Below are 26079 nucleotides of genomic sequence, written 5' to 3' on the forward strand. Positions count from 1 at the left end.
TGGCTGATAACACCAACATTGTTTTTAATTCTAAAATATTATTAACTGAAAAATATTATTAGGTCTGGCTGATAAACTCTCATGACTAATACTTGAGGGTCAGTAAAGCAGAAATATCACTCACTTTTATGTTCACACAGCAGTGAATGTTAAAACAAATTCTGTATAATTCTGTCAAATGACAATTGACGGGAAACAGCTGCCAATAATATGAACCAGGAAGTTCTTTTTCTCAGTTTTGAAGAGAGTGAAATCACATCTACGTGGGTGTGAACTGGCAGGAGGTTGAGCTGGTTGTTGACACATCAACAAACTTCCTGCCTTTGTGTGAAGAACAGCATGTTGAGAAAATACCACCAATCAAACCACGGCAGTGTTGAAAAAGTCCCGCCCCTTCTCTTTCCTGCAGTATTATTCCTCTTATGTGTGTGACAACACATTTCTGCAGCAGATGCATTCAAATTATACTCTACATCTCAGATATACATATTAATTTAATATATGTCACATATATACATTTTGTCATCTCAGTACTTGTCAATGAAGTTAAATTTAATCTAAAACCTATTCTATCTCCTTCCTCTCTTTCTTTTCTTGTAGTTTCAGCGAGGAGCTCCAGGCGACGGTGCGACTCCTTGCCCCCAGTGTGAGATAGCCTTCTCCAACTCAGAGGATGGCAGCGGGAGGGGTGCTGCCATGGTAACGGCCGTGGCGCAGCGGCTGGCTCGCCATTCCTGACTGTTAGAGGACATTGATGGTGAGGGCGAAGATGAAGAGGAGGAGGAAGTGGAGGAGGATTAATAAGAGCACAGGGGATACAGATAATACAGAATCGAGTCTGAAATCGTTTTTCTGTTTTTAAATTAAAATAGAAAGGATCCATTTTTCTGAAGAGAAATGGTCAATAGTTTTTTCTTTCTGTCTTTCATGATCGCGTCTATATCATTTATCAGTGAGGGTGAACAACATCCAGTGTTTTTGTTGTTTATGTAACAAATTTAGACCGTCAATTACCCTTCAAGTCAATTTTTAAAAATTTACTTTATAGTTAGTTTAATCAATTCATGTTTCTCATTCAGACATGACAGCACATCAGGATTTTAAGCTAGTCACATGCAGCAGGTGAAATGTTTTCTGGAAATATATTAATCATCCTGCATTTGGCAGGAATAAACACTGGGAAATATACAAGAGAGATTGTAAGAGGATTTATTAGCTTATGCTTCAGTCAGTCCCACTGTGGGAGGAAAATATTTTTATAGACTGAAAATTGATCTCCAAGGTGCCTTAAAATTTGCTCTTTCACAGTGTTCACTGTTTATTAAACCAAACACACCGCTTTGATCCAGGATCAAGCTGTTCATGTCCCGAGCAAAAGTCAGCAATGACGAATTTTAAATGTTTTATGCTATCTGTTTTGTAATGTACATGATGTACATAATGCAACTTAAGCGATGTTGCGTGACATACTTGCATGTCCAAAACTTGTAAAAATGCATCATCTATAATGGCGTTAAATGACACGTGAAAAGTTGAAAATGCGTAGATATACACAGGAATATCCTGAAAAGTGACTTTTTTATAGTTATATACTATTTACACACCATCCCCATGATGTCATGTTGCCTAACAGGCTACCATAAAGAGGAAATAATTTTGTTTTCACTCTAGCGCCAACCTCAGGACAAAATTTAAAGTTTTCAGCTCTCCTAGTGGTAAAGGTTGGAGAAATAGTATAACTATGTTTTCTGTTTTTCTGTTGGGTAATCAACAAAACAAGCCAGTTTGTTGCTTGTTTCTAGAAGCTTCAAGCTGTTTCTGTTAAGAATTACACAAATAAGAAATGAGGCGGAGCGATAAGTAAAATCAGCCTGCTAACCAGAGCTTTGTGTTAGCCCTTTTTAGTAGCTGTGTTGAAATCTCCTGCTGCGTTTGTTTTAAATCATAAATAAAAGGACATTTTTCTAACTTAATGTGGTATGGGTTTATTTGTCAGTAGTCATACTGATCCATTGAGATTATAATCCAGACAAAGTAGAATCAACATGTTTTGTTCATATTCCAGTTTTATTGTACATAAAGTGTTACAACACAACACAGCATGCAACAAGAAAAAATAATTGATAATCAAACACTGAATCGAGGACTTCATCTCAAAAAGACAGAAAAATGAAAGAAAATAAGTGATTTCAACATTTTAATGTCTTCAAATAATCATGAAATTGAACAACCTCTTTGCAGTGAATGTTTTTTGTCTTTATAGATTCTGTCACATCTTTCCTTGACTTAATGACGTTTTACGTCAAGGTCAAGGAAAAATGTTTAGGTAAGGATAGGATGTGTTTTTTTTCTCAGATTATTTAACTGTAGTAGAAGTGTCCCTGCACCCAATGCCACAGCACGGATATCATATACATGTAAGCCTTTTTTTTGTGAAAAAATATTCAATCCAATCCAATCCACTTTATTTATATAGCACGATTTTAGCAAACACAGGGTTTCCAAAGTGCTGCACAATACGATAGAACACAATGAATAACAATATAGAAACACAACAAAACATCAAGTAGATAATAGAAAGATAGAAAACAATAAAAATAAAATGAATAAAAGGCACTAGATAAAATAAATAAAAACAGACAAAAATAAATACGTAAATAACAAAATGCATGTATGCACATAAAATCAACCATCTACATGGTGTTAAAAGCCAAAGAGAAGAGGTGGGTTTTAAGAAGGGTTTTAAAATGAGACAGAGAAGAGGCCTGTCTCACGTGCAGCGGCAATTCGTTCCATAGCTTTTGCAATGGCAAATGCTCGATCCCCTCTGAGCTTAAGTCTAGCTTTAGGGACAGTCAGGAGCAGCTAATCAGCTGACCTGAGAGAACGGCTAGGCATGTAGGGGTGCAGCAGCTCACTAGGCATGTAGGGGTGCAGCAGCTCAGAGAGGTAGGGTGGGGCAAGACCATTCAAGGCCTTAAAAGCAAATAAAAGAACTTTAAAATGAATCCTAAAATGGACAGGCAGCCAGTGGAGTGAAGCTAAAATCGGTGAAATGTGCTCAAATTTGCTTGTGCCAGTTAAAAGACGTGCAGCAGCATTTTGTACCAGCTGAAGACGACTAATCGAGGACCCACTAACCCCCAAATAGAGTGCATTGCAGTAATCCAGCCAAGTGGTCACAAAGGCGTGGATTACTGTCTCAAAGTGCTGTCTCTGAAGGACTGGTTTGGACTGGTCAGCTGCCTTAACTGAAAAAAGCTGGACTTCACCACAGCTTTAATCTGGCTGTCAAATTTAAGATCAGCGTCCACTTTTACCCTTAGATTTTTAACAATTGGGATGTGATAATGTGCCAAGGGACCCAGATCAACTAGAGGGGGGGTCCCAGAAGTGCCACCAAAGACTATGACTTCTGTCTTTTTCTCAGTAAAATTCAGAAAATGTAAAGCCATCCAGGCTTTAAGATCCTCTAGACACATTAGCAGCGGTTTGACAGAGTAAGAGTCCGCCTTTCTGAGAGGGACATAGATCTGGCTATCATCCGCATAGCAGTGGAAGGATATGCCATGTTTCCTGAGGATGGAGCCAAGTGGGAGTAGGTAAAGGCAGAATAAAAGAGGGCCAAGCACAGAGCCCTGTGGGACCCCACATGAGAGAGGAGCAGTGGAGGACACAGAGTCATCAAGGCTGACACAGAAAGTCCGATGTGACAGATAGGACCTAAACCATTGGAGTGCCGTGCCACTGATGCCCACCCACTGCTCCAGACGAGCAATCAGGATTTCATGGTCGACTGTATCAAAGGCTGCAGTCAAATCTAAAAGTACAAGGACGACACAGTGACCAGAGTCAGTAGCTAAAAATATATCATTAAAAACTCTTAAAAGCGCTGAATCTGTGCTGTGCAATGTTTTAAAACCGGATTGGAAAATCTCAAGAATTTCATCATCATTTAAAAAGTCCATGAGCTGAGAATAAACAATCTTCTCTAAGATTTTAGAGAAGAAGGGCAGTTTAGAGATAGGCCTGAAATTTGCCAAGACAGTAGGATCAAGCCCAGGTTTTTTTAACAGAGGCTGCACTACTGCATGTTTAAAATGTACAGAGACCACTCCAGAGAACAGGCTGCTATTAATGACAGTGAGACAAGATGGTCCAATGGTGGGAAAAGCCTCCTTAAAAAGTCGGGGTGGGACAGCATCGTCCGGAGAACCTGAGGGCTTCAAATGACTCACAATCTCCTGCAAAAGGGGCAGGGTCACAGGGTCAAACGTGTCCAACACCATAGAGCAGGGGACAAATACTGAAGGGTCGGAAGCAGGAGGAGAAATACGTGCTCTGGTAAAAGTGACCTTATCAATAAAGTGGTGCAGAAAGTTCTCACACACAGCAGGGGAGGCCTCGATTCCAGTCTGTGGTGCATTCAGAGCGGAGTTGATGACTTTAAACAATACACGAGGATTAAATATCCCAATTTAACAATAACTGAATTACTAGTTTAATTACATGAAGTTCAGTGCTCCCAGAAACTGAACATCACCACAGCTGGAGACACAGGAAGTGGCTAGTCCTCGTTCAACATTGTCCCTTTAACCTGCTGAGGTTAGGTGAGGAGCTACTGACACATTTTTCAAAAATTACACAATTCAACCTCAGTACAGTTTTCATGAATGTCAAAATTAGGTATTAGGTAACAGTTTTTGTACCAGGCTGTAAACATGTTTATTTCTGCTGTGAAGTTGGACATTTTAACATGGGAGCTTATGGAGGTTGGCATGTTCTGTAGCCAGCTGCAGTTTTTGGCACTTTTGCATTGGTTTCATTTCACATCACACAGAGGTTGCTGCTTGCTTTTAATCTGTATATTATATAGATATTGCCCCTCCACTTAGTTTTATACACTCTAATGAAATCACAATATTCTAATCACCAACTTTGGTATACAGGTAGAGAATCCATCTAACTGCTGGGGGTTAAATGTTGAGTTTGTCATGGTTTTGAACTACATCCAAACATATATCTACATTCCTTATCATTGCCTCCCAGTGTAATTCATCAATATTGGTGGAAAAAAAAATCCTAAATTCATCGTGTTTTGCTGGAGTTAATGAAGTCTTAAAATTCAGCTGAACATATTTGACCATGTCCATACATGCTGTTGCCTGTAGCCTGCTGTGAAGTTTTTTAATATGGAGCCTTATGGAGACTGACTCATTGCTGTTTTTTTTCGGAATAATTTCTTTCTTTCATTAATTAAAATACAATAATTAAACTTAAAACATCGAAACATTTTAATATGACTATCAAGTTGTATTCACGCCAGTACTACAGTAAATATACTTTCCACCAACTTTAATAACAGCCATCTTTTTGTTTGATTTTGACTGCCATATTTGATCTTTAACACAAAGCACAGTGTTCATTTCCTGAATAATAACTCAGATTCATTGGCACAAAGGCTGATTTGAGTGTTTGGAGTTGAGGCCTGCCTCTACATGAGAGTCACGCTGAGCCTCATGGGCGAGGAGGGGGGTGTTCACTTTAGCTTTGTGGAGGTTTAAACAGACACGTGCTTCCTCCACCTACTGGAGATAACTGGTAACAGCAGTTTATATGTTCTCCACCAGGATGCCACAGTCCTGTGTGTGTCACGTTTCTGTACGATCACAGCCAATGAGGTTGAGAGGCTTAGTGTGTATGCTGACCATGAATATTTATTTTGATGTTTCTCTTGCGGTATAGGCAGCAGAATCCTGAAAATTTAACCCTTAAAATCTCAAAACAAGACAGACTCCAAGAAGGAAGCACATGCAGACAGACAGGAAATGGGAGGTGGAAAGGAAGCAACTGAAGTTTCATTTTACAAGCAAAATAAAATATAATAATATTTTATAACTTATCCAATGGGATGTAAAGTAGGTAAGATTATATATATAAAAACATCAGTAATAACTGAACACACATAAAAATATATCTCTGAAAGGTACCCTAAAAGAAATCATTCTTTATATATTTATTACATGATATTAAACTAAACTTCCAGAGGACAAACTGAGAACAATTCCTGCTGCTTTGTCACCAGTGGTGATATGTAAGTATTTACATACATGAGGGCCTTTTTGAGGTACTACTTTACATGTATTTCCATTTTATGCCCTGACATCTCACAGTTAAATGTTATACTTTTTACTAACAGCTGTAGTAGCTTTGCAGATTAGGATTATATAAATATAAATATGATCTACAGATTTAATGTAGCGCCACATCTTGTAGCGCCACATCTCCAGCTCTTTAAATGTTTAGTGGTGGAAAGTAACTAAGTACATTTACCCAAGCTCTGTACTTTGAGGTTATTTTGAGGTACTTGTACTTTCATTGCGTTTTTACACTTTCAGCTACTTAGCTACAATATGGGGGGAAATGTGGTAGTTTTTACTTCACTACATTTATCTAACAAATAGTTACTTTTCAAATCTTTCAAAAATACAAATCTTACATCAGAACTTTGGTGTGTTTGTCTGTTTCAGACTGTTTCTGTCTGTGTTGTTTTCAGTTCCACCAAAGTGACATTTCACGTCACATGGTTTCATTTCAGTAACTGTAAGAGGTCAGATGAAAAACATTTCAAGAACAAAAAAACTTAGTTTTTTTCCTCTTTTCTCTCTCATTAATCAACCCTCAGATTTATCTGGTCGTCCGACCCCTGAGGGATCCACTGGACTAAACTAACTACAGTATATACAGTGAAATCAAATTCAAGTAAAATAAAATTTTATTTGTATAGCCCAATTCACAAAACACATTTTGCCTCTGAGGGCTAATCTAGTATTGATGCACTAGAATTAACAATCTAATTTCATTTCATTACATTTAATTTAATAATTTTATATAATATACATTGAAACATACTAGTGGCTGAAACTATGTGCAGTAAACTATGTGCAGTGATTTTTGAATGAAATGTCTCAAATCTGCCTCCTACTTAAGCCACTCTGGTCAGGCTTCCTGACAGGGTATTTTTATATGTTCTACTTTGTTGGTACGTTTACTTCAAGAAAAAAGGAACTGAGCACTTCAATCGCTGTACTTATTAATGTATCTGTGAAACAATGCCACAATGTAATTTATATAGTAATATAAGACTTGCAGAGTACTTATTTGATTTATTTACTTTTACCAACTTAATATTGGCATTCAGTGCCTTGACTTGTAATGGAGTGTTTTTATAGTGCAGTATTGGTACTTTTTCTTGAGTAAGGATCTACGTCTTCCACCTCTGCAATCTACATATAAGCATTTGATTGTCATGGTTATCAGTCTGTTTATTTATGTCAATAAATATTCAAGCTTTATATTCCCACAGGGACTTCTCCTGTTTGGATTTAAAGCTGAATTTCAGGGCTATATATGGAGATATGTGCATATTTAGTATTTGATTACTGTATATGAATATGGCAGCTAAAAAAAGAGACTGCATATATATATTTAGACTGTTTGGATGCAGTCGCTACAGGATGATGTGTATTTTTAACCCACTCTGTGCAGGCTAAGTGTGCTCCCACTGGAGACACAAGGCTGTTTCTTAATATTCAGATAGTAGTAATGATAAAAATATATATTTTTTTGTTCATTTCTATTTCTTTCCTCTTGAGGTGAACAGTTCCACCTTCCTCTCTCTCTCTGTTTGTTCCTTCCCTTTTAGTGACATAAAGGAAAGAAGTATAATTCTCTCTGCAAAAAGACAAATATTCTGAGCAAAAATATATTTCAGGAACCACTGGTTTATCTTCTGATAGAAAATATGGTTTCTGTCTAAATGAACCTCAAATTTGGACTGAAATCTGAAAAGATCTGCAGAAGAAAATGTGTGTTTAATGTTTGTTTCCATCTTATTGTAATGTGATTATTAGGAGTCAGTTCATTGAGATAATGGATAGTAGATGGTGCCAAACAACAACAAAAACAACAACAGAGGAAAAGGATGTGTCGTTACAAGAGCTCCAGTCGAAGCTCAAATAATAAAAACAAAACCATGTGAAAATATGACATTTTCAGCCATAGAGCTTAAATTCTCACGTGCACTGCTGACGGTGGGCTAAAACTAAGAAAAATGATTTTAAAATCTGCAGCTTAAATCAGTTCACTTTTAATTTTGGGGTCAACTTTGGTTTAAGTACAACAATGAAACATTTTGAATTTGTTCTGGACTGATTCACACCTCTGGCCCTGTTCACACCTGATATTAACATGCATTTCCACATTCCATTGGATTTGCTCTTACTTCTTGCTATATATGCAAATAAACAGGTACACCATAGGCAGCTCAACAGTAGTAGACAAAGAAAGAAATAATTTAATGAAAGATATTTGTCAAATTTAAAAGAAGACAAAGAAATAATTAAGAATTTGTTGTAGACAGAGTTTCACAAAGTTCCTGAAGGTTCTTCAGACTCAACAACTCACAAATTACAAGATTTTTAAATGGAGTCTGGGAACTTTGCTGTCACAAACTTGACGTTTGTTATACAGGGAAAGAAAAGACTAAATGTGCATTCAAAGTCAAGTTTACAAGAAGGCACAAACTCAACATCTTTGTGTATTTGTTTAAGTTTAAGTTTAGCCTAACTTGGCAGGTAAGAGAGTCCAAACACATCATTTGCATCACATTAAACCAAATGGAAATCAGACTACTTGTATTGTGTTCTTACAGGACGTTAGTTGAGTAGGCGGTCCTACAGTGTGGTCCAGGACACATTAACGTTCACACTGCTATAAGAATGTGGCCACATGCTGCCCCAGACCACCTCTGAATCTGAATCCAAATGTTCCTTGGGAGAGAAAAAGTCAGATCTGTACATGCCTTGTCTACATTACATAGTTTTCCCAACAGAGAGCAACGACAAAGTTTATGTGCAACTGTAAAAAATCAGTAATTATTCTTTAAGAACCAAATTTAAAGAACGCAAATCATAGATATTTATTTTGGCGATATATAATCAGATTTTTTGCAGAGCTGGAACCAGGAAGATGTTTGGCACTTTACTTGTTAAAGGACCACAAAACTTTCAAGAAAAGGGACAAGGAGACAAAAAAACTTGAGACAAAGAAAGCTCCTCCTTGTTTTTAACTGTATTTATGTCTATCTACTTGCAATGAGTGCAAAGTGAAACCAATCACGTCAAATTCCTCGTATGTATTCACAAACCTGGCCAAAAGTAATTCTGGTCAGTGTCAATCACTAATTTATGAAGGAGCTGCACCACTGCTGATCAAATGTTATATATCTATATATTTATGCACCCTTGCACTATAGTCAGATCTTTAGTCAGTCTATGTGTGTGTATACATGTGTAGACAGAATAAGGATCAAATAAGACATTTTTAAGACTACAAATGTTGTTTTTTCAAATTTATGCATACATTTATAATTATACATGTGCTCCTTGTTTTTTTTTAGCAGTGTTGTCTACATATGTGTTTGTTCACTGAGAGCAAAGTGAAACTGAAGTCAGATTCCTTGCATGTTTACACACATACCTGGCCAATAAGTGATTCTGACATTAAGTTTTCAACAGTTTATCATTGAAGTTGTTAATGATAAAAATACAAAACGTGATCTGACTAAATAGCAAAAATAAAAAAGGTCCATATGCCTGCTGCACAGCTACACCCCTCTAAACTACAGTTTTTTTCTTGATATATTTTTGGGGAGGATTTGATTGAAAACTCTCGTGTCTCTCGTAGCTTAAACCCCGCCCCACCTATTCCGTGTCAGTACGGAAGTACGTCAGCTGTGTGCGTGAAGCTAAAGATGCTTCAACCGTTTCACTGTGACTTTAACATTAAGTTGTACTCTGTGGCAAACTTTGGCCACACCTAGATCCTGTCCCATTTCCACAAAAAAAAAAAAAAAAAAAAAAAAAAAAAAAAAAAGCCTCTCTCTCTTTTTTTTTTCTTTTTTTTTCTGGTGCGTTTGTTTGTGTGTCGGCGAGTCCCGGCGGTGTAACCGGAGAGGGGCCTCAGAGAGGGAATGCAGGACTGCAATGGAGCACAATGCAATACAGGTAAAGCCGATATAATTTCCACACATTAATGTCGATTTATATCACTCGGACACGCTTGGTCTTCAAACCTGTTGATGTGTGAATATTTTAACCGTATGTCGACGTGAATTGAAGCCTTAAAAACGGTCGTTTTATTTCATTTTTTTCAGTTGAGCTCATGTCGGTATTGATTGTTTTCTCATATCAACCCAAACCAACCGAGAGTTGCTCTGACTGCAATTACAACTTTATTCAAGCGGAGGGGGGGCTCAACTTTTTTTTTTCTCTTCCTCCACCATAGATTTTGTGGTTGATATTTTTTTGTTATTTCCACGGTTGGAAAACCAACGGCTGTGACACCGAGCTGTTGTCGCGTTTGCTATCCGACACTCAGCCGTTAAATTCGGGTTTAATATTTCTGATATTCTCGCCGTGTTAATGATTAATTTCTTTGTGTGTGTGAGTGTCGTGTCGACAGTCTCTGCTTTCCTCCCTCTCTCTCTTTCTCTCTCTCATTTTTTTTTTACCAACCCCCACCACTCCACCTTTTTAAACACAACATTAGATAAATAAAATTTAATTTTTCTGGCCCATGAGGAAACTTTTAACGCCACTCTCTCTCTCAGCCCCCTTTTCAACAAAAACTAGGCTAGCCCTAGCTCCACGGTTCGCACCGACATTTTGTTTTATATATACATATATTGGACCTCAAATCAAATTTTTAAAACAACCTCCGTGATATTTGAGCTTGAAATATTTGTACGACATGGACTAGGTGGAGCAGGAGCAGCAGTAGTGTTGGTTATAATAGGAAGCATATTGATATTATTATCAAATCCCCCCCGACATTTTGTCTCCGGCGTAATTGCTACAGTTTAAGGAGGAATGTTAATATTGTGTGTGTGTGTGTGTGAGTTTGTACTTGAAAATAACGAGGATTAAGCTGCTTAAAAAAACACACAGGAAACATGCTCAATGCACAATAGCTCATGTAATCGACATTGAAAGTCATTTATTTTGAAAGGGGCTCATCATGTGTGGCTTTATAAAAAATATCCAACTGGTTGTATTTTTTTTTTATTTTTTTATACAATATCTGTCTTTTTGAATATTAATCTTGTGCAGCTTTCTTCCTCTATACAACTTGTGACAATAACAGGATACAGCCAAGGTCAACACAAATGTAGCTTGTGTTTGGATTTTATTTATTTATTTATTGTCCTATTATTAATATTTGTGGTGGAGGAGGTTTTTGTGCCTCTCTTCCTTCCCCCTCTACTTAAAAAAAAAAAAAGAAGTCTCACTGCATTATTCCCAGAAATATCACGAGAACTGACTGACGTAGGCAGGGTGCAGATTAAGGGTTTCCATCTTAAATTCTTGTGTGTGTGTGTGTGTGTGTGTGTGTGTGTGTGTGTGTGTGTGTGTGTGTGTGTGTGCTCAGATTATATTATGTGGCTTCTATTTTCCTGCCTCGTTTCCACCACTAGGCTGGAGCAATGCTTCAGCTGGCCCTCCCCCAGCACCACCACCAACAGCAGTAGCAGCAGCACTGTCATGTTCATATAACACTTCTATAGTACATAATAGTATGTTTATGATACACTATACTCCCTTGATGGTAGTACTTATCATATGGGGTGCACTGTAATTAACTTAAATATACATGTAATATTCATTCTAGGCCTAAAACTGTGCCTACAAAGGTAAATAGTGAGTTTAAGTCACTTTTGTTGTGTTGGTTTTTCATTTGTTTTTGCTGCTTATTATAGTTGAAAATATAAATAAACGGAGTTAGGATCCATCCAGGAACACAGCAAACTGCATATCATGTTTGGGGATGAGATAAAATTTTAATACATTTAAAATATTTTAACTTTTTGGTGTTCTCTCTGATGATGATTTGGACAAGCTCCCTCGCACATGGGTGATCTGCACAACAAGAAGTTAATAATTATTCAGTTATATAAAATAAACATACTAAGAGGTGCATCCGGACACATGGCAAACTTGATATCATGTTAGTGGATAAGATAAAATTGAAATTAAATTAAAATATTTTAACTTTTTTCACGTCCTCCGGAATGCAGTATACAACCAGATGTTGTGTAGCTCCCTTGCACATGGGTGATCTGCACACCAAGAAACTAATAATTAATTAATTACATAAAATAAACATATTAAAAGAGACATACAGAAAACTGGATACCATGCTGGTGAATAAGATTTCAATTAAATTATATATTTAAACTTGTTGCCGTCCTCCAGCATGTTTTGTAGATCCCTTGCACGAAACACGGTTAATCTGGACAACGAGAAGCTAGTGATTTTTTAATTATATCAAATTATAGAATAAAATAATTTTATGACTTTGTACCCTTTTTTTTTTCTTTTTTTTTTAAATCTCCATGTGTGCTTACTATGGCCGCAGTTTTATATTTCAGTTCACAGGTTCGTAATCGGTACTAACTCCCTCTAGTGGTATGTGTAGGAATTTTTTGAAATATCTTTCAAACAAAGTAAATAATACTACGAAATTATGACATTGCTGGAACATAACCTAAATTAAGTTTGTTATATTTTGTTTCAGTGTAAGCCTGATATGCAGTCACGTTAGCATGCGTTCATTCTTTGAGTTAAAAGTTCAAATGTAAGGGCAAGCACAGGAAGCAGACGTAAAATAAATGATTCAAAACACTGCGATCATGGCTAGAAGCAAAAGGAAAGGAAATATTAGCAAGTTTGGACAGTTTGAAGCTAAATTGTATTGGACTATGTCAGTCATAATGGTGGTACTAATGGCCTAATATTGTTTGGTTTGGAACGCAGTGTAAACTTCATACTAAACAACTGACTGCTTCTTTCTGGCTTGTCAAATATGAGTGAAATACTTACTTGTTTTTCCAGCGTGTATACCGATAAATCACTTGAGCTCAGACTATGTATTGATCAGTTAATGGACTGAAAATAAACCAGAAAGTCTTTAAAAACTGTTTTAGCTCCTTAGATGTGAATATTGGCTGTTGTCACAGTCTGCTGTCATGATCAATTGAATATTTTTGTGCTGTTCGTCAAACAAAATAAGCTCAGATTTAAGAACAACGTCCAAATATCTGATATCAGCTTCTCAAATGTGAACATTTTTTGATTTCTTTAGTCCTCTTGATAGTAAACTAAATATTTTTAGACAAAATAAGAAATAGTCTAACTTTTTTTGATTAAATCTTCTTGTTTGTCATCTTATATCCCCGCAAGTGCTGTTAAGATACACCTATAATACACTTGTAGAGGTTAACACTGTCTATGAAACTCCACAGTGTTTCATTATTACTTTAATACACTCTTCCATGTATTGAATCAAGTATAAACTTATAATATTCCTATAGGGGCTCATAGTTTGTGAGGGAGTATTTTGATAAGATATGATTACACTAACTTTTAAAAGTCAGTAATGCAACAGAAACATTTATTGATCTTTGGGCTGAATATTTTGCCGTTTGCTGCCTGTATTTTTTTTTTTTATTAAAAAGGCCAGAAATTGGTTATAAATTCCTTATCACAGTTGCCAGTGGCAACCATTCCGGATGGAGCGTCTTATTTCAACACATATGCATATAAATAACTGTATAATATTCCAATAATACTCCTATAGGAGTCGATAAAACATTTTATTTATTATAATGTTTTTATAATATACCCTAAATGTTCATATAGCAGCTAATACTGACTTTAAGATTTTCAATTTTTCAGTCTAGTGAGTATAATGTCATACATGTAGATATCAGCTATTCATTAATACATTTTCAGATAGTTATAACATATTTTATTTGACTTAATCACTCATTCCTCACTAAAATCTTTCTGTAATGTCTTCATGTGGACTCGTGTAGTTTACAGTGAATATTTAACAATTATTTAACGCTCCTATAGGGACGTTCGGTACGTTTAATGGCTTCATTTTATCTGCTCTGTCGTGACGTTAAATCACTTTTATTCTCGGTGTGTCTTCATAACACTTGTGTAATGTTTCCACGGGGACTGGAGTGTTTTATTTAATCTGCTGTGCTTCGATAATTTCTGCTCCTGCAGCAGAGTATAGAGTGTTTGTGACATTCAGCAGTGACCTTGTCTTTTGTTTTAGTGCTATTTTGTCTTCACCATAATATTCCTCCAACACAAATATAACGCTCACGGTCATGGTCATGTTGACTGCTTTCTGGTTAAAGTGTGTGTGTGTTTGATAGTCCACATTAAACCTCATTGTGTTATGTTGCAGCTTCTTTTAGCTGCCGTTTGTATTTTTGCTGCTGTGACATTTATTCAGTATATTTCTAAAAATTGATCCTGGGCCTTGCTGCAGCTGGTCCGCAGAGCTATAGCGGTGGCTGGCTGGCTGGGTGGGTGGATTTGGGGGAGAGCTGGGTGGGGGGAGGGCCCTGCCTGTGGTGGGTTATGGGTATTTGGTGGGGGGAGGGTGTGCTGGGAGGGAGGTGGAGGTGGGGGTTGTGGATGATCAACACAGGAGTGAGAATTTGAGAATATTGTGCATTTAGGTAGCCGGAGAGCTGCTGCTGTGTTCAAACGGCTTCAGGAGGAGCTCTGCTTCAGAAAAAGACTATTTCTGGATCAGGACGGGGAGGAAATAAATACAGTATACGCTTTTATTTGGTGAATCTTCATGGCACATCTATCATGAGTAAATGGATAGCAGCTGCACGGCCAGCCGCACCCACGGCTTATACACTAGGCCTTTTATTTCATGTGAATAATAAGGCTGGTGAATGTGACGTGTGCTCAGTTTGATTTTTTAAATTCACTTAATATGAAAAAGAAAAATCCCTCACATGCTTCATTTAAACATCAGCAAGCAATGTTAAAGAAGTTTAAGAAAGTTATTCTGCAAGGGTTGATAGCTGATTGGTTGTTTTTCAATCATTAATGTCAAGCAGTCTCAGCTTCCTGTTTCTCAAATGTGAGACTTTGCTGTAAATTCAATTAGAGTGGCAAAAACAATTGACAAGCCAGTTATTTTTTATTTCTTTTGGATTAGTCAAAAAAATAAATCTAAAATGTCAGAAAATAGTAAAAAAAATACTTTTTTATTGATTTATTTTATTTATTTAACAGTGCACATTACTAAAATTGCACCACAGTTAGCCAAGAGCCTGTTTTTGACTCAAAAGAAATGGTAGCCTAAGAAACATCATTAAATATCTTATTTTGTCCGATCAACAGTCTAAAACTCAAAGATATTTACCAGAATTACTAGAGAATATTTGACATTTTGGCTTTTAAAAACCAAAAACTAATCAAAATAACTTGATTAGTCAAAACAGTTGCAACTCTAAACTGAACATTTTTGTGTTTTTGACGATTGTATAGTCAAAACAATAAATTGGCTAATTCGTCTGATAGTCAAAGTAGGTGTTGGTTGCAGCTTTAGAGAAATGTTTAAAGATAAATTGGCTCGTGTCAGAGAAATATTTGTTCGATATTTCAGGTCATTTGCAGTCTGTATGTTGCAGCTGTGAGGCTTCATATTATGTTTCATGTAAAGCTGTTGTAATTCAGTCCTTTCTCGCCTCGAACCCCAAACAGAGGATTACAGAGGAGCAGAGGCAGTGCGATGGTTTCAATGTCAGAAGCAGTGTTTTCTTTAGGGCTTGAAAAACTGGACCGTCACGTCTACAGTGTTTTCTCTTGATTTTTATCACCTTAAATTTAATGTTTTCGTACAGAAGGCAGACGTGATGCAAACAAAAATAACAGCGGATGTGTATGCTAACAAGTACTGTTAGCCTGAGATGTCTTCTTCCTCTGTGTTTCCATAGAGCTCCATCAACGGTCACTGTAACACTGTTGTTCCTTCATTACCATGAACACACACAGTTTATTATACCGTCGTGCTGCCACAAATACTCACCAGATGTGGATAAAGAAACTTCAGGTCTTGTTCTAGAGTGTAATGAAAATATGGACTGCGTGTATTTTTTATGATTACATTTCTTATATTCAAAAACTAGCGACAACTTTGCTAACAGCCATCAACAAGGATATAGCAGCCAGCTAATATTACTGACCAAGTCCAACAGCAAGAACCCCAAAAATCAGTCCCAGATTTACTCTTGTCCGGCAGCTTCTTGCTTGGTAGCTGCCCTTTTCTCTTCGCATCCTCTTCGGTCTTCTCACGAAAACTTCTTTGAATCGGAGGCCAGGCTAGGCTAGGCTAAGATAGCTAACGTGAGCTAACAGCAGCTACAGTTGGCAGCAGTTTACTTTATGGTCCACCAGGAAACTCTGTAAATCACAGAGGCGGAGCGGCCGGGGGACGTCAGAGGGAAAACCAGAAACATTTTCTCCATAAAACATGATCCAGTTTCTAAATCAGTCAAGAGAAAATATGTAATGGGGTTTTAATCCACAGGCTGAAAAAAGCAGCTTTTAAGATTATTTGATGAGTCTAGATTCGTTAGTCGTCTTAAAGATTTAAGTCAAACAGACAAACTGTCGCTTCAGGTCTTTTTGTTGATTCGGTTGAAGATGAGAAAAATATAGAGTATCTCCATAACATTGACCTCATCATGCAGCCTCCAGTCAGTCGCAATCCTTTGCATGCTGTAATGTTCTGCCTGATCTGAAGGAAAATGCTTCTTCTGTGGTTAAGTCTTTGTATCAGACAAAACAAGACATTTAAAGATGTCATCTTACGGAAATGATTACTTGATTAACCCAGAAAGTATTAATATGTACTTATTTGTGCCTGTAATTACTTAAACAAAAGCCAAGTTTCACTCTAACATTAACCAAAATAACTTCAGCCCAACAAACCAGAGTGAAACTTTGGTGAGGCTTGGAGGGTAAAGAGCTTTTAAATCAAACACAGTCTGTTACAAACAGAAGCAAAACTAGTCCTGATCTGAAACAAAGTCCTGATTATTTCTCTCTGTCTTACTGTTTACTCTTAATTTAACAAAAAAGAATAAGCAATTGGAACATTTTTTTTAATGTACATGGGTTCATTTTCAGAGTTAGGACTGGTCTGAGTCACCCCAGCTTGTGGTTATCTGTGAGTAATGTTTGTAGCAGAGCACATTAACGCACAGCCCTGCTTACTGAAGCTGTGACTCAGGATCCAAAATGGCTGCTCACAATCCTCTTGACAGATGCAGAGAATATATTTTGGTTCAGATACTTGAAGGTCACAGTAAACAGGATGTATTTTCTGTTAAAATTTAATTGTAAGGATTTGAAATGATCCATTATACCCTCAAAACATCCTTAAAATTAAGACAAACTTCCTCAGTTTCTTTGGTTTTGTACTTAGTTTTGTTTCCCACACACTTATCCGGGTGTCACAGGCCCGAGCTCCTTGCACTTCCTCTTATAAAACAGTGAAATCAAAGCTGCTGGTTTATTCACCCAGCAGCAGCAACAGAGGCAGTATTGGCTTTCATTTCACATATGAACCCGGTTGACTTATTGTTCGAGCTGCATAAACACCCACAAACAAGTGAGCATTAGCCACTTGTGAGGTAAGGCGATCAAGTGCTCTTCATCTTGTCCACAGTGTAAACACACATGAAGCTCTGTGAGCTATAGATTCGCCATTTTGGTGGTAAAAGGGGAAACGACTCACACAGGATGAATTACTGCTGGGGAAAAAAAGGTTTATTAATACACAGAGCGACTAAATAGTAAAGTGTTTTGGTCATGTTGTATTTATAGTTATTTGAACTATGTCTACGTTCTTATAATGTTAGCAGCATGTACTTCCTTTTTCATCTATGTGCATCAGTAAGTATATGAACCTTAAACAGGTTTTCAGTGTATGTCTGAGACCAGTAAGACCTGTAAGACGAATGTGTGGCTGTGTCAATAGTTAAAGTCGGTGACGTCAGGTCGCTTGTTTGGTTCCTCCAACAGTTTAAATACAAGGGGGGGAGATATATTATAGAGAATATAATATATATATATATATATATATATATAATATATATATAATCATATAATATATATTATATATCTATTATATATATATCTATATTATCATATAGATTACTTCCAATGCACATTTTTTTTCTTCACAAAATGACTTCAAATGTTTATTTTTGCTTTGAAATTGTTGTAGCCAGACACAGTCAGTTTCAGCAAGTTTCATTATGAAGTAATCTATCAACTAAAAAGATGTAGAGAAATTATTACAAAGACATAGTTTATGTCTGTCAAAGAAATTCAGTTATTTAAAGATTTCAAATGGAGAAAAGAAGCTTAAAACCAACTTTTGGTATTTTTGAACTTTTGATCTGAAACAAGCAGTTGATTGATATTGATTAATTGTTTGTTTAAAATTAATTTTTTGTGCAATAAGACCAATGTGAAGACACAAAACAAGACAATAGAGGGAGTGATCAAACAGAACCAAACAGAAACAAACAAACAAAAAAACAGAACAACAAAAAGAAGATGTGCAAATAATATTGTAAACAAGACAGAGAAAAAAACATATCTTAATCATTTGAAACTTGAGTGTGAAAGCTCACGTCACTTTGGACATGATAATTTGACCAACAAAAAAATGAAAATATCTGTATTTAAAGCCCCAGAAAAAGAATAACCATTTTGTGAACACAATTTCTTTTGTTTGTGCTGAATTAAAATCTTCTGACCTCCTCGGGGGAAACTGTGAGCTAAAATAATGTTTACTCATCAGTGATCAGATGTCAGCGATGAAATTTGTCTACAGGAGAAGATTAAGAACTGCTTTAGTTTACTGCGGTGCGTTGTCAGAACATAAATGTCTCTGACTTCACATGAAGTGTAAACTGAAAAATGAAAATGAAGATCAAAACAGCTGAACACGAGCGGCTGTCAAAATAAATGCCCAAACGTTGTTTAATAACAAGCCTGTGAAGTTTAAGGAAACTGGAGCAGTAATGTTTTCATGTGAGGAGAAGAAGAAAATATCGCCTCATTTTATCCCCTCACATGTGATTTTAGCATAAAATTTAATTTAATGTTGAGCTTAACCAAAAATGAATCTGTAACATTAAGTTGTTAAAATGTTTAACGTTCTCTGGTTGCAGCCATCTAAAACATTTTTGTAGTTCTTCTCTGCTTTTTATTGATTATTGATAGAATATCTTTGAGTTTTGACTGCGACAAGATAGGAAATCTAAACACAGTGGACAAATTTTCTGGAAGACTAAATGATAAACCGGAGCTCAACACTTCCTAGTAGCAGTAAACAATTGTTAATTGTTGATCACAAATATTGACAAACTCAAGCTTCCTGCAGCTGTTTCACAGTAAAAGCATCGCACAAAAGAGGGCAGGCTAACAGCTTTTACTTTGAAGCAGGAAGTTTGGGTGCAAATCAGCTACCACCAACATACTGCACAACTATTGTTTATACCAACACTTTATTAATACAATATATTATAAAATACCTTTTATAGAATAAATGAGAAACAAGTCACAATGTCGCAAATAGTTTACTAATAAGCACCATTTCTGTAAATTATACAAAATAAGATAAATAATAATGCTTTTATACACACACAGGCTGAACATGTCCAGAGTTATGGCAGTGTTTAAAAAGAAAAAAATGGATCGGCATCATGATATCGTGAAAAGTTTTGTGATAACGACACAAACTTATTATGTTATAACACGAAACTTGATCTACATACTATTTAACATAAAACGTTTTAGCTAAACACTTTAATCAGGTCTCAGTTGAGTTGAGTAAAATTTGTATTTGATTGTCCACGAATGAGTAACTACAGCTGATGAATTTATGATGTCTTCCTTGGAGTCACACGGACTTTAATTTAACTATTGTTTGAGGCGTTTATCAGGAAGTGCGACCAATGTGTTGTAGTCTAATGTTAACAGGAAGCTTGCTGCTGTTTTGCAAAGTAATCTGTTATTTCATTTTCATGTTCATAATTTGAAGAAAAAAAGAAGAAAAAAAAAGAACAATGACACTGATGATTGAGGCCCTACAGGTTTATACACGTCTTAGTTTTCAGGTTTGTGATCATGCTAGACATTTTGTGAGCACAGGCTGAGTGATATCTGAATTTGTATTTTAAGTCCCTATCAGGGGCTGCAGCAGATATGCCTCTGCCATGCTAAACAGTCTGAGAAGTTAATTTTTAACATTTCCTTCTCCAAGTTGTTTAATGTATTACAATATCCCGCTCCCAGTGCTGTCTATACATATATGAACGCTGCCTTGCTGCAAGATGGTGCAACTTTATTGTCTGAGGTTTTGATGCCAGATGGAGATTGTGCTTAATTTATGGGTCAAACTCGCCCTAGAAACTGCAGGGAGGACACTGTTTTTCATATGAGGTATTTCAATGCATGGAAATAACAAATTGATGAAAATACTCCAGTCAGTTTGGCCCAGAATCTGATATCTAAACTTTTGATTGAATGTTTTGAAATTTGGTTCAGATGTTCTCAGAGGAGGAATCCTAAATACTTTTCATCTAACGTCACCAACGGGTTTTTCAGCACTTAACTTAATGAAAGGATATCCTTTAACACTAGTGACTTCTTTTCTTGGTACTTTAAAGGTCCAGTGTGTCAGATTTAGGGGGCTCTATTCACAGAATATAATTTTCATAGCTAAAGACGCAATCAGCAACTACAACCCAAGATACCATGAAAAGCTACATACCTGCTAGCCACTGTGATGTTATTGGTTTGTAGACAAAATCTTGAAGCTTCTAGTTTGACAGTTCGATCTCAGCAAAGTAACCTCGCCCTAACGCGTACCCTGCCTTACCATCTATTTTACTCTAGAAACCAAAATTTACTAAATGAACATTATGCTGGATGGAAGAAGACTACAGATTGAGACCGTAAACTGATGAGGAAACTCTTTACTGAGATCATAAATCCATCTGGAAAGAATCTCACTTGCTTACATTCAAACGGTCTTCCTGTTTTGGAGCCAGTGGAGTTGCCCCCTATTGGCCATTAGAAAGAATGCAGATTTAAGACACTACAGTCTGTGGATTGTATAAACATGTAAAATTTAGGTTCGTTTAGGGCAAAAAGCGTGTGTAAAGTTGTGAGATCTTGAACAGTAACAGGAATAATCAGTGACATCTGTGAGGTTCTGATGAAACTTTGAGTTCAGAACTAATAAATAACACAACCATTTTAAATTTGACTGGTTTTTCTTTTTTACAACTGCAGTTTTAAACAATTGAAACTAACTAACTTGTATTCTTTTTTCACTGGCCTTCAGTCTGATGTTACTGTATCAAGAAGTTCTTTGTCTCTTTTTGAGATCTAACTGAACCATTTTTGTCTCCAAAAGACGTTTATGGGAGTAAACTTCTGCTCCTTGATTGATCTCCAGAGCTGATTACATGCCAGACTCTTAACTCTGTCCACCTTTCTTTTTGTTTTTCCTCAGTGGTTGGGTGCTCCCTCCTGCCAGCGAGGCAGCTATGCCTTCTATAAGTCGGTGAGCAGCAGAACCCAACCAGATGGGCCAGCCCAGGTGTGGAAGCTTGGGGAGTTTTACTTCATCCGATGTGGACCGCAGGATCCTGTGTGCATCGCAGAGGTGAGATAAAATCCGATCTGTTATAATCTGTATTTCTGTAGTCTGAAAGGTGTCGCTGATATTGATGAGCTCACGGAAAGCTTTCGTCATGAAAGCTATCATCAAAAAAGCTCTAAAAACCCATTGCACTGCAGACGGACGCAGTTCGATACAAGGTGGTGAACGTGATGGAGGTTTAGCAGCTGGAAAGACAGATTTTTCTCAGGTGGTGGTAGAGACCAAAAACAGATACGAGAGAGTGACTCTTGGACTTAAATAAATTAAAACTGACACAAAACACAAAACAACTCCAAACAAATGATCATGTTGCTTCAGATCAACAACTGATGCTAAAACATTAACCATGTCAACTTTATACAAGATACACCCCTATAGATCCTCAGAGGCCACATTCAGATGTTTTACCCAGAAATGCACTGATTGACCTTCTTTCGTTTTCAGCTGGATTTCATATGTACAGTAACTATAAATGTACAAAGGAGTACAAAAAGAATATTGGCACTGATTGAGAACCACAACGCTAAAACACAAAACAACGCAAATGATTTTAGAGCGCTGTCTTCCAGGGCTCCACGCCAGTCACGTGACTGAAAACAATTGTAATGATGGTTTTCTGGATCAGCAGATTTAATGAAGAGATGAGGCCAGAATCTGAAGTTCACGTGCGCTTTAATGCGAGCTCGGATTTTTTCCCCACATGCTGCAGAATGAACAAGGACTAAGTTCCTTATGACTCCTTATATAGGAAGTTTATGCTGTATCAGATGTAAGCACCTGTTAGGGGCTCCCTCCATCCTTCATCAATACATGTCAACATGTCTTCTATCTACGCACTGTTCTAGACAGGGAGGCTCCTAACTATATATCCTAGGTCATAGGTTACATGGTACTGAGAAACGTTATACATCAACTAAGAACACATTCTAACAACTATGAATACTGGTATATCGCAAAAGGCCGATAAAATCTAGTGTAATATGTAGTGCAGTACAGAAATATAGCATAGAATTTAAAATACAGTATACATAATAAATGTTAAATATATCATAAAGTAAATACCATAATACCCATGGCGAGTCAGCTGATCTTGTGTTGTCCCTTTTTAACTGTGGACGATGACTAACCCGAACCAAATCCACAGCTGAACCATGTCGAACAATAACTGGGTTACGCTGCTGCTCGCATGACCTATAGAAGACTAATAGTATGTTTTATTGAGTCTACATCCCACGGCTAGGCTATATTTAGTCAATTTAGGTCGCGTTAATGAGATTGAATTGTATTTAGGTTGATGGTATCGACAGCGAAGCATGTGAAGTGAATGGTTTTGGGTTAATGCATTTGTACAAAGGATAAACGGTGAGGTGATGGGAAAACTCAACTGAAAACACACGATTAAATTCAATTAAATCAGTATAAATTAATAGACACACAACAACAACAATGTATGGACTCCTTGTGTTTAATCTGACAAAATTAACATCTTGATCAAAACACAGAGAGGGGGACGGCCTTCTAAGATCACTGACATGCTGTCAATTATCTTCTGTCGTACAAAATCACTTTAATAAACAAGGAAACTAGTATCATCGCTGTTTATTTATGTCGTTTGATTAACTCCTGAGTATCCTGTTTTGTAATCTATGGTTTTAAAGGTGTGATATACGCCGATCAGCTACAACATTATGATCACTAAAAGGTAAAGTGAATAACCTGTCAGTCCTCATAGACACAAAACTCTTGTGAGGTGTTCCCGGTCTGCAGTGGTCAGTGGTGAAAAAGTTGCTGGTTCTGGTTGAAAAGTGTCAGAGAACACAGTCTATGCATCACAGTCTGTGTATGGGGATGCAGACCATTCTGGGTGCCGATGCTGACCTCTGTCCACAGCTGAAAGCACAAACAATTCGCATGTGAGCATCAGAATAGGACCATAACAACAGGCTACCTATAATATTCAAACATATGTGTTTTACATGAAAACCTTGAATATTTAGCATTTAAAGTTGTTTTTTTTCAATGCTATGATTAGTTGTCAGTTCTTCAATGCTGAAATGAGGGCTCTATTTGAATCTTCACACATTTGAATAGATTGTAAAAACACAGCAGACCTGCAGCAGCAGGATCTGGTTTACCGACTGTCAGACTAAACCGACGGGTGAGGCAGGCAGGTCACCCTGTGTACTCAGTCAGACTCTTTCAGTGTGAAAAAATAAAACCAAACAAAAAAATTAAAGCGCGACAGTAATGTCGAAATGTCTCAACATTATGATTCAGTCAAAAATCACGTCTGACCTCCCAAACTTGCACAATCTGGCTCAGTTCAGTTCACAAACTCCTGACGCTGAATCTGCCTGTCAGGTTAGTTTTCTGTTTGTCTCTCCTGTTTTCCGTTTGTGTTTGCTGTATTTTATCACAAAGGAAAACACGCTTAATTTCTCAGAGTAAGGGTCTAAAAAAGATTAAGTTTTGGTATAGTGAAATACCAGTTACAAATCGTCTTGTTTTCAGCTTGATTTCAGAGCGTTTTTAGTTTAATCGGATCTTTAATCAGCCTGAAGGTTTCAGGAGATTTTCAGTCGACAGATGTAATATAAAAGATATTTTTGTTATTATATAAGTATAAGTATATAATCACAGAAATCACAAAACAATGCAGTTTGACGTGGATTCACGTGGTTTAAAGGGTCGCCAGACTGTTTTTAGGTGCAGTCCCTTAACTTACTAAATTACTAATAATTCAAATAATTTGTCACATATAATCATACAGGTATTTCAGTCATAATTAAAAGCATTTCCATGAGATCCTACAATTTGTTCAATTAAAAAATAGTCCAAAAGGATAGTAATATGGATAGAAACCATTAAAAAGTTCTTTCCTGCACCCTTAAAAGAGGGAAACTGATTAATTAATTAACAAACATTAATTAATTCTTAAAAGATCCAAACATTGGTCAACAAGCATGATGAGACACTGGTGCAGATCTTTTTAGATGTTTATTACTCATTAAATATTGCCCATGACAAATAAAAAATAATGATTTGAAAATGAGGAACTGAACTGAAACTCTGTTTCTTCTTCTTCATGTGCAGGTGACGTTACTGTGGGAGGACCAGACCCGACGCCACCTGCTGGCCAGCACCAGACTCTACTTCCTGCCTGAGGACACGCCAAAGGGCCGGACCAGGGAGCACGGAGAGGTGGGTCAAAGGACATGGGAGTGACTGGCTCTTCTTCCTGAGGAGTTGTTTATCTCTACGTGGGAGGATATATATGTTGTTTCATCATTCATTTGTATAAATATGTCTGTAGCATGCTGTTTATTTTTTATATACACACACAAATAAAAATAGGCATCTGGTAGTATTTTCCAACAAACACACAAAAACTTCTATATAAGGCTTCATCCACATGTGACAAATTAAAGTTATAGTCATAGTAATTCAATAATCTGATAATTATACAGTCCTAAACCTCTCCTGTAAATAAATCCTTCATGAAGGACACAATGTTCTGTTTGTGTCGATTCAGCTGTGTAATTTTAGAGACTGTAGTTTGTTTTTTATTGTTTTTGTTTAGTTTGTTTATAACAATAAGGGCAGGTTAAGTTACAACTACGCCTCTTGTTTAGCTTGTGAATTTCCGCCTGAGGGGGTCAAAGTCTTATCTCATCTGAAAGAGAGTTTGGGTTGTTTGAAGTGGAAGTACTTTTCCGTAGTCAGCGTATGAGGAGAAGCTATGGATAGAGGCAGTACATTGTATTTTAGCTGTAAACCTAAAAAAAGTGTGTGCTATATTTAGAATATTTTCACTGCTTTACCTCGCCCTTTCCAACAGGAAACTGAAATGTTTATATCCTCTTCAAAGCTACCAGACTTCACAAAAAAACATAATTTTAGCTCGCACAGCATGGGAGTTGTTGGTCCACTGCTGCCTTGATTGGTTAGTTTGTTTGCTTTTTTTTTTTGGTGTTAATCCAGATCCAAACTACTCATGACCAGCAATTTATGAGGTTGTGCAAGGTAAAATTACCGATTTTGTGAACGCAGTCTCAAAATCTGGCTTTGGAGAACAGCGATGGTTCAGTTTCCTGTTGGAAAGCGCCGTCAAGCAAGGTATAGAGGTGAAAATATCCTAAATTAAGCGTACACAGACATATCTTTCTAGAGTTGTCTCTTTTTAAAGGTAGTAATTTATGTTTTGTTGCTGCCTGTCCAGAGTAGTGACTTTAAATGACCTGAACTTAACCTTAACCTTTAATCAATAATAATGAAATAATTTACTTGTCGGTTATATTTTCTATTAATAATACGAATCTAAAGTTATATGAAATATATGTAGTGGAGTAAAAAATACAATATTTGCCTTTTGAAATGTATTTTAGTAAGTATAAAATTAGTAATTTAGTGCATTTCCACCACTAAGTATAGATAAATATTACAGATAAA

At 36.7% G+C, this 26079-nt stretch overlaps 2 protein-coding genes across 3 annotated transcripts in view; both read left to right on the forward strand.

The window, feature by feature from the left end:
* LOC109139468 (hexokinase-2) overlaps positions 1–836 on the forward strand; it is a 45268-nt gene extending 44432 nt beyond the window's left edge. Inside the window, 2 exon segments of the mRNA XM_027273757.1 lie at positions 601–635; positions 638–836. Of these exon segments, the coding sequence (XP_027129558.1) occupies positions 601–635; positions 638–738 (136 nt within the window). The 3' untranslated portion in view covers positions 739–836.
* An 8918-nt stretch (positions 837–9754) lies between these two features.
* LOC104918971 (AT-rich interactive domain-containing protein 5B) overlaps positions 9755–26079 on the forward strand; it is a 36311-nt gene continuing 19986 nt past the window's right edge. The window contains exons 1-3 of one of the 2 annotated variants that reach the window (XM_027273329.1): positions 9755–10067; positions 21481–21633; positions 24724–24831. In XM_027273329.1, the coding sequence (XP_027129130.1) occupies positions 10047–10067; positions 21481–21633; positions 24724–24831 (282 nt within the window). In that variant the 5' untranslated portion in view covers positions 9755–10046. The remainder of the gene's footprint in view (positions 10068–21480; positions 21634–24723; positions 24832–26079) is intronic. The other variant, XM_010730865.3, reaches the window with a different exon arrangement.

This window comes from Larimichthys crocea, chromosome XXII, assembly GCF_000972845.2.
Source record: "Larimichthys crocea isolate SSNF chromosome XXII, L_crocea_2.0, whole genome shotgun sequence".
Lineage (NCBI taxonomy): Eukaryota > Metazoa > Chordata > Actinopteri > Sciaenidae > Larimichthys > Larimichthys crocea.